General features: G+C 40.5%; 1 protein-coding gene across 5 annotated transcripts in view; it reads right to left on the reverse strand.

The window, feature by feature from the left end:
- LOC102388235 (muscular LMNA-interacting protein-like) overlaps positions 1–15,689 on the reverse strand; it is a 73,436-nt gene extending 57,747 nt beyond the window's left edge. For all 5 annotated transcript variants that reach the window (XM_025193941.1, XM_025193940.1, XM_025193938.1 and 2 more), the window contains exons 1-5: positions 15,552–15,689; positions 15,390–15,473; positions 15,233–15,292; positions 11,947–11,991; positions 3,674–3,718 (exon numbers count right to left, since the gene is read on the reverse strand). In XM_025193941.1, coding sequence (XP_025049726.1) covers positions 3,674–3,718; positions 11,947–11,991; positions 15,233–15,292; positions 15,390–15,473 — 234 coding nt within the window. In that variant the 5' untranslated portion in view covers positions 15,552–15,689. The remainder of the gene's footprint in view (positions 1–3,673; positions 3,719–11,946; positions 11,992–15,232; positions 15,293–15,389; positions 15,474–15,551) is intronic.
- Positions 15,690–15,913: the final 224 nt, after the last annotated feature.

Raw genomic sequence — 15,913 nt, forward strand, 5'->3', positions numbered from 1 at the left:
GTGCAAAGAGTTCCCGCCATTTGTATTCTAATTCGAGCCCCATTATTGGCTTGCGTGAAATTATGCACACGTGGTGGCTAACGATTGGCTTGCTAGCCGTATAAAAAGCTTGAGCAGTTTCCGCCCAAGTGGGAGAGCTCCACACACACCTCGTGGAGAACTCTGAGTACATTGTGGAGCCTAGCAAACTCCACACGCATTTCAGAGCGAACTTAGCGGCCTGATCAACCACTAAGGACTCCCCGTCACCGACCCAAGGAGGCCTAGCACACCCCCACCCGAGACATAAGACGACTGCCGGCCCGAATACCCCAAACACCCCGACACATTTGCAGACCGACCAAACCAACTTTGTAATTTCTGCCCGACCCAAGTTTTACAACTGTAATCGAAGCAAGTTTCTGACCTGCACTGTACGAGCAGTGTAAGTAAACAATCTTTTGTTCAATCCAAACGCTTGAGTACCTGATTCCACTCCAAGCATCACAAGTACCCGCCTGCCGATTAGGGCTCCTAAAGCCCCGAACCCTGCGCCGCGGCTCTCGGCGGCAACAGTGTAGATGCACCCAACGTAATTTATTGATGTGTGACAGGAATGTCTTTTTATTGTTGCTTTGGGTCCATTTGTCTCTCCAACCCACATTTCAAAATCTAACAACAAAAGAGAATTAACACCATTGCAAAACTCTCTTCCTCTTCTCATGCTGTTATTTATTTTACTTGAGATATCACCAGAAGATACAGATTGTTTTTCTTTCCATTGCAATTTACTTGATAAACAGCAATCACTGAGGTGTGCTGTCTTTTTCACAGATACCATCTGTGTTCAGTTATTCTATTTAGAACCTCCTTCAGAGTGTTAGGATTTAGAGCCCAGATCCTAGCCTCTGTTCTGGCTCCTCTTCCCTACATATTCCTTACAGCATAATCCCAGATGCTTTGCCTAGTCAACTTTTCCCTACTATTCTTCTTCTGCCTTGAGCTATTTTTCATGGGGTAATAGGTGTGCCATTGAAGCCACTTATACATTTTAATGTGTCATTATAAAGATCTTAAATGTATAAATGCAATAAAACATTCCATGGTATGAATCCAAGTATAATAATTTTCTCACTTACTGCACTTGAAGACATGAAGGCAAATACCAAGAGTAAAAATAATTTATATTATTTTGGCTACATAGTAAATTATTCACATATATCTGTAAAGACCTAAGGGAAGAACAATTATTTTATCTGCTGTTGTGCTGATGGAACAACACAACAGTGCTCAAAGAGTCACCACTTTGTAGTGCAGTCTGTTGGTACCTTTGGTCACACTTAAACATTTGAATTGCATGAACCTTGTAATTTTTTCAACTACTTTTATATATAAATCATAACTTTTTCAACTAATGCTGCCCTTTAGGAAACAGGAAGATCTGATCAAGATCAACTGTAACACCTGAGCTTCCACCCACAATGCATAGATGACTCTTGGAGGATATACTCCTTAGTAAAGGAACAGCAGTAGGCCTCCAAGTCAGCCGAACATTTACTAAAAAAAATTGCATGACTCCAGCAAAAGTTTCTAAATTTTGTCCACTTACCTTTCCCCCTGCAGTTTCAACAGTCTAAGGCAATGGTTCTCAATATTTTTAGACTTGAGGCATCTTTGGATAGACTGGACAAACCCCTCAGAAAATGACACCTCTACATTTTCACTCTTTTATTTTTTAACTACAGAAAAATAATAGACCAATCCTTTGTTGGAAAGACCTCAGAAAAACCACAACAGATCAGAAGGTTTTTAACACTATAGATTCCCATATGAAAACTCTGGGTTTATCTTGTGAAACATGTTTGTATTACCCAGTGTTACAACTGGGTAACATCCTGCAGCACTCCTTAAATGATCTCAAGGCACCCAAAGGTGCCTCATCACCCTGATTGCGAGTCACAAGCTTAAGAATTTATTATTTATTTTGTTTTCTCTCTCAAATTATTGTGTAGAGTTTCTGTGTGGAATGTTCTTATGAGTAATCCACATTTCTTCCTAGATATGGTGAGAATTCAGTGATGGATAAGGTAATATGATACTACTGTAAACTAGGCCTACCCAAAAGTCATTTATCTGCATCTAAATGTCAAGCAATCAAGCTGGGCAGAGTACATGTGCTGAGCAGGGCCAAGAAGAGGAACCTATGTCCAGCAAACCTTAGGTGTCACTTGGAACTATGATGTGTTCTACACTACAACCAGCTCTGGCTAGAATTTGGTACATTAAGAGGTTACAGCTTGCTTTATATCAAAGGGAATTATTTTGACATAACTCTTGAGGTTTAATTGCCAGTCTGCTCATTCAACATTTGATTTAGTTCACAGAATTTGGTGTTCAGCAACTTTGAAACTAAAAATGTTAGTAGTAGTCTAATACATAGACTTATAATGAATGAATTATAGGAAAATCACTTCAAGGTGTTAAATCGTATACAGTATAACTCGGGACTGATTGACTGCTTTATATTTACTGAGGCTTCCACACAAGTGTATGATGCAGAATATTATCTACTTTTCTCTTACTCCTTAAAAACATGTTTGACATATTTTAGTCTTCTGATTTATAATGCCCTCCACCCACATCTAGAATTAATATCACTAACCTGAAAGGATTTGAGTTCTCTGAGTTATTAATGCTTAAAACTAATTAGAGATGAGGAAATGTTGGAAGCTATGCTTTGGATGAATATAAACACTAATGGATATAAACACCAACTGTTCTTCTATTGCTTGTGATCATACATATCCATCTGCCAAACCCTACCCTTGAATAAATATGGACAATAATGGTGAAAGAGGGATTATGATATATGAACACAAAAGACTTAGAAAAATAAGCATGTGATAGGAATGACCAATGCCATTTGACTTCAGTCATATATACTTCATGTTGCAGGAAGAATGTTGCTATTGCTGGTGATGATGATGACGTGCAACTTCGGCTTTATAGCTATGGCCCTGGACTGGGTCATCATGGGATACTTACTTTTAGCTAGATTGTCAAGTCTAGTAAGAAGTGGCACAATGCAAACATTTTGCTGAACATTTTGTCAATCAGCCCCCAGGTACTTTAATGAGCTCAGAGCCATACTGAAAATCTGGTCCTTGTCTTGCTGTAGCTCCCTTCCTTTCCCTACCTGTATACTATGGATAATAAGATTCCCTTATTTGTCGTAGGGACAAAATATACAAACACTTTGGTTTTGCCTTCAAGTACCAGTTTGGATCTTATTCTCCTCTCACTTTTCACTGGTTAAACTACTTTTGAATTAAACATGTGAAGAGAAGAGGAATCCAGAAAACTGAGAATAAATTTTCAATCAAAAATGAAAGTTTGAATGATTTAAAAATGCCCACCAGGAGGTAATCAGCCTCCAAATTACCAAGACCTCTCATTCTGTGTCAAATCTTGAAGTCTGTCCTGTGTTTACACCCCATTTGTAGATGTTTGTCAGGCATTTGTAACAAATCCATGTTCGGTATGGAGTATGGTAATATACTGCTTAGTACTTACATGCTAGAGTATGAACTGCAGAATCCTTCAAAGGATCAAGGAATGAAACAGTAATTTACTTCAGATTTTGTGTTTATCAGTATTTTGAAAAACAGCATAACTCAGACATAACGATACATACCAGTTGACTCTCTGTCATTCCAGGTGCTGATAAGAAAAGATTAGCCTGCAAAAAGTAAATATATACCATATTACATAAAGCAACATAAAGCCTTATACAAGCCACACAATCTGAGATAGAAGAGAAAACTGATTTACAAAAGAGGGAATCCAAAACAAAAACTGTTTTCACAGATTATCAGTGGTTCCTGGATGATGGGAAGAGAAAAATATGTATATCTGTCATTTCACTTGCAGTTATTTTTCTGTTGCTGATTTCTATTGAAAGAAAGTAGATAAATGACATCCCATTTGCCTGTAGAAGTCTTTATGGCAGATGCAATGGTTTCCATCAACTGAGTAGACATATAAAAGAAAAATAATTATATGTCTAGTTATAACTCATGTGGCAAAGCAGTTCCATAATCCTGGGAGAGGGGAAAAATATGATTTCCCCTTCCTCACTAAAAAACTCTGGTGGCTGGTGGCTACTGAGAATGACTCAGAAACTGGGCAGTTCCTTGCTCTTTGGCCTTTCTGAATCATATGAATATGAGTAATATTGCCATTAGTCATGTGCAGACTCTGGGCACTCTATAATGTGTTTAGCCCCTGAATGCAACCTATTGAGGAGGAAAGTTCCCAGTTCCTTTCCCCACTTGCACAGAGATAGCCACAATTTATCACTAAATCCCCTGGCAAGAATGCAAGGAAAGGCAGCATGGGATCTAATGTGTGATTCCCACAAACTCTTCCAGCCATGCCACACAAACATGGCAGGAGGCATGATTGTGGAATTGAGCATTGCAACCCATCATGACTTATCAGTAGTGCATCATGATCCCGGGGTCTCCCTGAACCAGCAAGTAGGAAGCTCCTACAGGTAGAAGTCCTGTCAGCTGATGGGTCTTCCAGCCACAGGGATATACCATGTTCTCACAGCTGGGAGCCCCATTGACTAAGGGAGCTCCCAGCTGCTGGGATGTATCATAAACTCCTCTTGGCTGGGAGCCCCAACAACAAAGGGCTCCTAGCTGCAGTGGTGCATGGTGTGCCCCCACAGCTGGAAGCCCAAGGCTAGCCACATGTTCAATTAATGGCATGATAGGAACCAGCCACAAAACTATTACACATTTTTTGTGTAAAAACTTTGTGGCTTATTCCTTGTTTTATCATGCTATTAATTGCATTAACTTGTATCTGAGTGTAACTAACTGGTTAATCACATCTTCAGTGTAATGTGTGCCAGGCAGCTCAGTGTACAGTAATAGGACTGAAAATGTTCACTGGACAAACTACATTTGCATTGGTGGCTCGAGAGTATGTTCACATGTTATTGAATTTCTTTCATGTGCTCACCCTAATCTGCCACCAGATCTCATTGTAAACTTTAAGAAATTGAAAGAGCCCAGGGGCTAAGTAATGGGAAATCTGTAAATATAAACTACTGGAGCCAAATTTTGCTGTCAATTACACTAGTGTAATTTCAGAGTAAATCTGGTTTCAGTGAAGTTGCTCCACATTTACATTGGACTAACAAATGTTAAAGAAACTAATTTATTTTCAGACATTGACATGAAATCTTGAGTCTTTTTTATCTGCCTTACATTGTCTTTAGGAAGCAAAGCCTGCACATTTCTGCCTATTTCTTTTATCGTAAACACTTTTATCTATAATCATATTTTGCCTATAGCTTCTTTTTAGCACTTAGGTAAAAGATAAGGCAAAAGCACTGCAATAATCTGCATGTTAATAATCTTCCTATTGATAACTGGAAATCATAATGGCTTAGTTGAAAATAACTGAAGAAACATATGCTAAAATTCTAATATAATAATTCTAATACAATAAAGGGCTTAATCTGTCTGTCTGTCTGTCCATAACACTCTTGGAACACTCTAATTGGTTACTGAAACAACCAATCAGAGTGCTCCAAGAGCTTTCCAGATAGAAGGCAGTGGTGCGGCAAAGCGTCGCCACAACAGCAGGGATGGAGGGGACTGAGGGGGGGTGAGGTCAGCTCCCTGGAGGCAGCAGCAGTGAGGGGTGCTGGCTGACAGGATGGTGGGGCAAGCTCCCCTTCCTCCCCTCCCCCACTGCTCCTGGGAGGAGGCAACAGTGATCTATCCCTGCCTGTCCCCCCTGACCCACTTCTCCCATCATTCCTGATGGGCAACTGGCTAGTAGTTAATAACAAAAGATTTTGGAATTCTGTTCCAAAGAAATTGTTACTTTGTCTTTTCTACAAACATTGTTTGAGCATTATGACTTCAAAAATCTAAAAAACAAAGCTTCTTCTTGATTGTCAGCATTTAGTGAAAAAAAAATGATAAAGGGAACTGAAAACTGAAATGCCACAGAAAATGATTATTTGGAATGTGAATTTGATCTTACAGTTCTGTAAACAAGCAATAACTCTGCTAGTCAATGGAGATACACCAGTCTAAAATGAAAGTAAGTGGGATTCCACTATGGCCATTAATAAGATTCTAAAACTAATTGCTGAAAATAGTGAGCCAAATCATCAGCTGGTGTTACCTACCATTGTTCCATCAAAGCCAATAAAACTAAACAGAAGCTGGGGATGTGGGTAAGCTCCATACCATATTAATAATGGAACAGACCTGTTTCAGTGCTGATTCTCCACTGCCTTGCTCAATCATGCAATTATTTACATCAATGGGAAGTGTATATAAAATGAGTGTCAAGTGATAAAAAGCGGATAGCTAAGAACTGAGACTCTATTCATTTCGTTTCTAATTATGACCAAGTTCTTGTTAAGCCATTATTCAACAGTGTTCCATGCTGCACTTTGAACTGCCCAAATGATTAGTTTTAATGCTAGCTTGGGTTTAGAGTAGTCACATATTAAGGCTAAAATCCTCCTCTGTCTTCCACCTGCACAGCTATGAATTGCCACTACAGGGTTGGTGAGCCAAAACTGGCTTCTATCCCTGCTCTTGCGGGGTTGGGGAGGGTGAGAAATGGGTTGCAAGGATGAGTAGCTGGGAGGCATAGAGTTAATGGAATGAGGATAGGTAATGAAATCAGAGTTGGGTGGGGGAAGGTTGGTGAAATGAAGGAAGTCAACCACTAAAGGAAAATAAAAAGTAAACAAAAAGAAGAAGAATTTAAAAAGAAATAAAAAGGAAGTAAATTAAAGAATGTCTCATGTTTTAATAAAAAGGAATTTGGGATTGGTGTGGGGGGTACTGGTCATGCTTCTCAGGGTGAGTGGGAGGTGGGAGCAGTGTGGGAAGGCACTTTTTGGGGAGCTACTGCTCCTGCCATGGGAAGGAAGCTCCAGCTCATGGGGACCTGAGCCAATATCCTACCTTGTTCTCCTCCACCCCCTAAACTCCACTCTTCGACCCATCCATGTACTGCAACCTGACTGGCTTGAAGGGGCTGAGCTGGCTGTCTGCATGGGGTTGTTATGTAAAATATGCAAAGGGATTTAGCAGGAAAACAGCTTTTGCTGGGTCTGATTCACTCACCAACAAAGATAATCTATTTTTCTCTTAACCAATGACATATTCAAGACTTCTTTGTATTAAACATTCAACAAAAGAGCATGCACATAAATAATGATAAGTATATTGTTAAAATACCATGCTAATCCTTCCTGAGTAAAAATGAATTTCAGACAAGCAAGTTAAAAGCTACTTCAAAAGAAAGAAACATAATGCAGATCTCTTCTAAGAAATTTAAAAAATCATCGCTCCCAGAAAGGTCATCGGGCACAAGTCAGAAGGTAGTGAGCATGTTGGATGAGCTCACAGTTTGATATTAATACAACAAATGCCCTTTCAATATTCAATCCCAGCAGGTATATCACGGAAGCTCCTAGTTTTTGCATTGTATTAAGCAGTGATATGGTTTTCTAACCTAGATCTAATTCTAGATTATATTATGACCCTTTTATGCTGTACCAAACAGGCAAAACAAACTACCAGGGAATAAACCTGGTTCCTTGAATAACCCAAAGCTGTGTTAACGGCTCAGCACTGGCCTGTCTTGCAGCCATTGTTGCAGGCTACAGAGTTGATAGGGATTGTGAGCTGGTTATTATCAGCTACCCAGTGGTTTCTAGGAGAACATTGCCATGGAATCTAACTTACAGCTGCCTTAAGGACAAATGATTAATAATGAGCCCAATCAAAAAGGAGCTTTGGGACTTCTTCAGCTTTATAGTATTCGGGAGTGGATCCTTACAGAGACAGATTTTTATTGGGGCCATAGGGGCTTAAAGCCTTTTTAACCTCCACAGCTTTCTCTAGAGTCAGAAGTTATGTTATCTTCTGAGGAAAACCCTAAAAGTGATCGCTGATTTACAGCAGCAGAAACATACATTGCAAGAAAATGTGAAAAACTCAGCATAGAGAAAGAAACTGCTGTTAAGAAGGGCTATCTAAGAGGTGTTAGTTAAAATATCATGTCTGAATTGAGGTGTGACTTTAATTCTCAACACATTTGTAAAGGTCATAGAGAAAATGAACCTGACTAACTTTCTGTGTTAAATGGTCACACAAAAGCAATCTCCAAAAATAACATCTCATTGGGCAGCATTAGTCACTGAATGTCACATGCTGAAAATTCCACTTGGAAAAATGTGTCGGGCACAGTTTAGTGAGCATAAGAATTACAGTGGTGAGCAATATATGTTATTGTCTTCAAGATACAGACAGTGAGCTTGTTTTTTATATCACTAAAAATTATCTCTTCTGGTCTCCTTCCTAATTAGGGTGAACCAGCACAGTCTGTCGAGTAGAATCACAGCCCAAAGCACATAAGAAAAATGCACAACACTTCTTTAGCTACCCATGCCAAAAACAAAATGTTATTGATCAAATAGTGTATTGGCAGCAAGTATTGGTTTTACCTGCACTGCTCCTGATCTGTGATTCAACAGAATGACTGAGCAATGAATAATGGGCAGGCCTCTCATACAAATAAATGGGTTGTAAGTAAAATAAATCACCAACATTAACTGTTCATACTAATGAGAATGATAGTAATATCTGAGTTTAAGGCTTTCATATTTATTAGAACAGATTAATTAACTTAGCGTGGTTATTGTATGTGTGTGCATGTGTGTGTGTGTCCACGCTGACACACTTGCCTGTGTATCCACACAACAAGGTAGCTTGTACATATTTAGGGCTAACTTTCATAATCCTAACCCAGTTGCTCTCAACCTTTTTAGACTCAAAGCAGCCCTCAATAGGCCACTCAATAGACCTCTCAATAGACTCAAGGCACTCTGTGGAAAAGGTCATCTCTTAAATTTGCATTCATTTTTTGACGACAGAAAAATAATAGAGCAAATAACCTGTTGAAAAGAACTCAGAAAGACCACAGCAGGACAGAATGTTTTTACGCTAAGGATTCCCATTTGAAATCTCTGGGTTTAACTTGTGATAAACATTTGCACACCTAATAAAGTCAGAGTTGCTTGACACCCCATAACACCCTTGAAAATTATTTCAAGGTACTCTAGGGTGCCATGGAACCCAGTTTAAGAACCACTGTTCTAATAGTGTAGCAGGGACTGGAAATTTGGGTAAGCCCCAAATTATGGGCAATAACTAAAAGTCATGATATGGCAGCAATGCATATTGGTTGCCTATACATGAGCAGCGAGGCTGCTCCAATGTGCTGTAATTACAGCATGTCAGAGCAGGCTTGATTAATTGAGTCTGCAGACTCCAACATCTCATCTTAAAAATGGTTGTGGGGGCACTTTAACTAAAGCTTGGCAAATGAGCTTTAGTTAAAGCAATCCTGCCACCATTTTTAAGCATGGGGACACTGATACATGAGATGCTCTGGATGCTTATGTTAGAGAGGCTCTCACAGACACTCTAATTAAAGCACTCCCACCTCCCCCTGGAGCACATGTATAAATGCCCAACAGTTGCAAGGGTTGTTGGTTGTAGCCATGTTGGTCTAAGTACATAGGCAGGCAAGGTTCTTTGGGTAGATGTGACATCTTTTATTAGACCAACTGAGTAGTTGGAAAAAAGTTCTTAGCAAGCTTTTGGGTGCAGTCACCCTTCATCAGGCATAGGGAGTCTCTGCTGGTCTGAGACTCCAAGGAATGAGAGATGCTTAAAGTGTGGAGTGATACTTCATCCTCACACACAACAACTTCAGTTTCAACAACCAATACTTCCTCCAGACCATGGGCACACCTATGGGCACCAAAATGGCCCCACAACATGCCAATCTTTTTATGGGTCATCTAGAAAAAGACTTCCTTAAGAACTGCACCATCAAACCCTTATTATACCTGAGATACACAGATGATAGCTTTATCATTTGAACTGAAACCCTGCAGTCTCTGGCGGACTTCCACCAAAAATTCAACAATCGTCACCCCTCCATCAGATTATTGCTTGAATACTCCAACACCAGCATTTCCTTTTTTGGATGCCATGATCAATATCCAAGATGGTAAAATTCAAACCACCATATACAAGAAACCCACTGACTGACATACATATCTACAAAGAACCAGCAATCACTCTAAACACACCAAGAAAGCTGTAATTTACAGCCAAGCACTCCCATACCACTGAATTTGCAGCAAGGAGAATACTCGTGATCACCACCTCACAAATCTCAAAAGGGCCTTCAGCCAACAAGGACACTTTTCCAGTGACAGATCGCACTTTTGAAAGAGCCACCTGGATACCACGTGAAGATTTGCTGCAGAACAAAAAGACAATCCCCACAAATCACACACCATTAGTGATGACATATCACCCTTCCCTGGAACCTACATGGAAAATCCTCAAACAATTGCAACCCATACTAGAAGAAGACCCAATTCTCAATTAGATGTTTCCAGATCCACCCATCCTAGCCTTTAAACCTCGCTAACCTCATCACCAAAAGCAAATTCCCTATGACCCAAACCACACCAAATGGATCCAGACCATGCCAGGACAAGAAATGCAAAACCTGCCAAAATATCTCCACCACCCCCACAATAACTACACCCCACAACAGAGCCATTAGCATCCAGTGCACTAAATGCCGTCATGGAAAATATGTAGGAGAAATTAAACAACAGCTGCGCACCAGAATGAGCCCACACCGGAAATCTATGAAAGACAAGAATACCTAGCTACCTGTGGGGGCACGCTTCTCACAGGACAATCACTACCTCTCCGATCTCTCAGTTCTAATCCGTATGGGGAATTTACAACACATCTTTCATAGATAAGCCTACAAACTTCACTTCATCTACTTACTAGATACTAAAAATCATGGACTCAGTACAGACATTGGATTTATGACACATTACAACCTGCCTGACGTGTGATTCACAGGTACCTGCCTGGCCTGACCTCTTACATTCCTTTTTCCCTCCACCTTTTCTCTCCTCCCCTCTCCCACTTCTTGCCCTTTTTTCTTCCTGGTTCCCTACCATTTCCTTTTTATTGTTAGCCTCTTTTTTACCTTGTATTATTATTACCTCTGTATTGTTTTTCCTTTGGCCTATTTTTGCCCTCTGTTTTCTTCCCCCTCCTTTACCTTTCGTTTTCCTACTTCTACCCTTTTATATTTTCACTGACATCCTGTCACACTTTTAGCTTCTCCCATTTCTGCTTTCCTGATTTCTAACTATTCCCTTTATCACAGACTGTCTCTTTTTCACCTTGTGTTTTGTCTCTGTGCTCTCCCTCTGACTTTTTCTTTCCCCTGCTCTCTACTCCCTCCCTTCCCCCTTTGTTTTGCTTATCTCTACCTATTTAAATTTTCACTGACATCCCTCCACACTACTAGCTTCTCTCATTCCTTGGAGTCTCAGACCAGCAGACTCCCTATGCCTGATGAAGAGTGACTGTGCCTGAAAGCTTGCTAAGAACATTTTTCCAACTACTTGGTCAATAAAAGATATCACATCTAACCAAAGAACCTTGCCAAATATTGCAAAATATTGTCCTCAGACTGTCTTCTCAAAATGAAACAAAAAAAGGAAATTAAAAGGAAAAAAGGCAATTAAAATTACGTTAAACTGGCACTGAGTTTGGCTTTCATTTGGCCAGAGATAGTAATCATCCTGTGTTGACGAGCCACCAAACAGGATGAATTTGAAGCGAGGGTCAGAGGTTTCAAGTGTCATTGCCAATACCCTGACTGACTCACTTTCAATAAAGAACTCATTTTCTACACCAGTTTCCACCCTTCTCTCATGCAGATCCAACTGGCATGGAAGGATGATTATTATTCCTACAAAGTAAAACATTTTTGTAGCTAAAACAGAATAATTATAAGGGGACTTACATATTTGGTTTCCCTTCCAGCTGTTCTCTGCGGCACTGTAGACATCTGTACACAACATAAATTGATATAGTAACATGCAGACAACAGTGGAATAATTCTGTAAGCTTTTATCCTTGGTGTAAGATATTAATTGCTTAAAATTGTAAGACGTGCTTATAACATGTCTTAAGTGTAGAATGATTCAGTAATGTTTAACTCTAAGGCTCAGGTCCTATTCCACCTCTAAGATGTCTAAGTGACACTTAAAAAGAAGTCCCCAGTTCCTTCATTGAAGAACATGCTGAATGACCAAGATCATGCTTACACCTAAATGGAGGAGAAAAACAAGCTCCCACCACCATTTTGCCCAATTTTGACTACAGCACTTTCCCAGATAGGGTAAAAGGGAGTTTGAGGCCCCACACCTGTATCTCTCATTTCCCAGGAAAGTGCCCTAGACAATGGGTTCCCTGGACAGAACAGGATTGGTCTCCTGAGGCAAGATACATGTTTTTAGGGTGACTTCTTGCAAAACCGTAAGTCTCATTGCTGCAATAGAAAGAAGGATATAGGCATAGGTATTATTGTTTTAAAGATTATGAGGTTGCCAAAAATCTGAGTGCAGTAGCTGACCTCATTCTGTTAAAAATGACCTTGATATTGCAACCGCAATACCTCCAAGGACTCTTTCTGTTAATCTATTAACAGACAGGGGATGTATCCAAGACCCATGTGGGAACTCACTTCTATTTGCCTGGGACATTCTCCCGCATGCTGTCACTTGGCAAAAACTCTCATTTTTTACATTTTCTTCTGCTGCCTATTTCGTGCAATGTTGAAATTGAAATGTTGGTCAGAACTAACTGATGTACATGGGAAAAAATAACCTCAAATATTTATATACAATGATGGGCTCTAGATGAACAGTCACCACACAAAAGGCGCGTCTACATGAGGCATTTACTAAGAAGTAAACTAATTAGCTCTGCAGTAAATGTCAGGCCTCTACATATGCCCTCCTCCTCCTCCACCCAATTAGGCTGGAGTTAACAAATTAACTCTGCAGCACAGTAGTACTCATATATACAAGTCCTATCCTGCTGCAGAGTTTTTTACTTCACAACAGTATACTTGTAGATGCTACCCCAGCTGGCTGGGGCATGAGGGTGCTTCAGTACGGAGGCTGCCTGTCAGCAAGCCCTGCACTGAAGCAGCCTCATGTCCCAGCCAGCCCCTCTGCAGCACATTGAGCCAGGGAGAGCAGCTCCAGGCTGGCAGGGTGATCCCTGGGGCCTCCTGCCAGCCAGGGCTGCTCTGACCCAACTCAACATACTACAGTCCTTGGCGCACGTTCAAATGTTGAACCCAGAAGCAGTAAACTCTGGAGCTTTAATCGCATGTGTAGAGGCACCCAGAGTGAGGTAGTTAGCTGTGATTGTCTAAAGTCAGGCAGAAGTCAATACAAGGTAGCTTCTTCTAAGACTAACTGATGAAGTAGGCTGTAGCCTACAAAAATATATGCCTTTCTAAATGAGGTAGAGACTTTAAGGTGCCATCCTGCCCTGCCTGTTACCATACAGGAAAGAGATCTTGGAGTCATTGTGGGCTGTTCACTAAAACCATTTGCTAAGCATCAGTCAAAAGGCAAATCAAATGTTTGGAATGGTCAAGAAAGAAATTGTAGACAAGTCCAAAAATATCATTCTCTCCCTTTCTAGATCTATGGTCCATCCACACTTTGAATACTGTGTGAAGCTTTGGTCCCCACACCTCAAAAAGGATATATAGGCATTTGACAAGGTACAGAGGAGGGCAACAAAGATGATCAGGGGTATGGAGGGGCTTCCATATGAGGAAAGACTAAATAGGCTAGGACTTGTTAGCTCAGAAATGAGACACTGGGGGTGGGGGAGGGCAGGACACATGATAGAGGTTTACAAAATATTAAATGCTGCAGAGAATGTTCATAAGGAATTTTTATTTACCATCTTTCCAAATACTAGAAGTATTTAAATTAAATGAAACTATTGGGTAGGAGTTTTAAGGCTAACAAGAGGGAGTTCTTTTTTGCAAGGTATGTAATTAACTTATGTAACTCATTGCCACAAGATGTTGCGGAGGCCGGTGGCTTAACCCAGTTCAAAAAAGGAATAGACATACTTATAAAAGGAAAGGTCTAATTCTAGGTGTTGAACAAGGTAGATAGGAATGCAGAGTCTCAACTTCCTAAACCTCTGAATGCTGGAAGCTGCAACTGGGAGAAGAGCAGGGGTAGAAGATTCTAGACATGCCCTGCTCACCTTCCTTCTCAGCATCTACACACTGCCACTGTGTGGGACAGTACACTGGACTAGATGGACCTATGGTCTGACCCAGTGAATGGCATTTTGCATGTCCTTATGCCCATGGCATTTCTAAGGCTCTTACAGAAGTATATTTTCTTCTCATTTACAACTATTTCTCCCCCACCTCCCAATTTAATCTTGAAAGCCAAAGTCTTTATTCTAATGCCTACATCCTATCCCTAAACTCAGGTCACACCCAGCCTGCAAAGAGATGTGAGCTGGCACATGGCCCCAACAGCACCTTCTCCGCCCTGTGCATGCATTCTTTGGTCTTGTGCCAGCAGTCCCCTCCAGTGTCAATCCTTTCCTGCTCCCTTGCCCCGCTGCAGTTTCTGCTTATCACATCACCATTGGCAATGGCAATGGACAGCACTTAGTGTGAAGCGCAAGCAGAAGCTCTAGTAGGACGGCACAAGAGCAAGAGAGTAGTCCTCAGCACAGAGCAGAGAGGACTAAGGTAACCCAGTTGCATGTCACCCTTAAAGGTTGCCATCCCATGCTTTAACTTGCTGTCCAAACCACATTGTCTTCTTCTCCCATTGCCTCTGTTTCCTTTACCTGACCTCTTTTGTTCAGAACAGACTTTTCCACTGCCTTGGATCTGGTTTAATTATTTATACCAGTACAAAGTGGGTATAAGTACTTTCTACCTATCAGAAAATTCATTCACAGTTACTCGTCAACATTTAACATCTACTTTACTCAACTGTAAGTAATTGTGCAAGGTATAGGCAGAAGAATTAAAACTTCTACCTACAGGCATATTCAAATATCTGCTGCAGTAAAGAAAGGGAGGGGGGAGAGAGAAGGTATAGAATGACCTTTCCTTAATCCCTAATTTTCTCTAAGAATTGTCCTATTTCTGCCACCCTCTTTCTCTCCAGAAGCCAATGGCTTGATTCACCATTGTTCTGTGCCACATGCATAGGGGATATAATATGTGTTTGAGCTTACTCACTTACTTTGCCTGTATCTGAATCCATGGGTGTCTGCAGGAAACTTGGGGAAGATTCACACCGGCGCTGAAAAATGGGATTCAAAAGTGCACAGGCTTAATTAATAACAGAAGGAGGAGGAGTGGGGAAAGACTGTTCTAATACCAGTTGACTGGTATATTACCATAGGCAATGGATCCTGTAAGACTTGATCAATGGTTGTGTAGAGTTCTTCAGTTTGCTGCCTGAGCTGGGCAGGGGAGCACATCTAGAAAAGTAGAAGCAATATGAGGATTAGCCCAACCTTAGTGTTTCCAGATAAAAAGATAGAGAGAATTATTGTTACCTCTGAATGTGTGTCCAAAGTGGTGAGCTCAGTCTCACTTGCTTTCTTAGTTGGCTCTTCTAATGCCTAGAAATAAATTTAAAGGGTTATGATCTTACATCATCTTAAAATAAAAATAAGTTTTGCATTATGACAGGTTCCATATTTGATACTACCTAGTGGAGTAAAAAATGGCAAGTTGACACTGTCCTAAGCTTCCTCAAAATAAAGTTAGTATATCTCAAAAAATTAAAGTTGTTCTACAAAGACAGAACACTAAATTCCAGTGACATTAAGAGGATACAGAGAACCCCCATAAAGAATAAGGTTACGGAAACATCTCTATTTTTGGAATTCATTTACATACCAATCGTGCAAAGATG

The sequence above is a fragment of the Alligator sinensis genome, unplaced genomic scaffold, assembly GCF_000455745.1.
Source record: "Alligator sinensis unplaced genomic scaffold, ASM45574v1 scaffold513_1, whole genome shotgun sequence".
Taxonomy (NCBI): domain Eukaryota; kingdom Metazoa; phylum Chordata; order Crocodylia; family Alligatoridae; genus Alligator; species Alligator sinensis.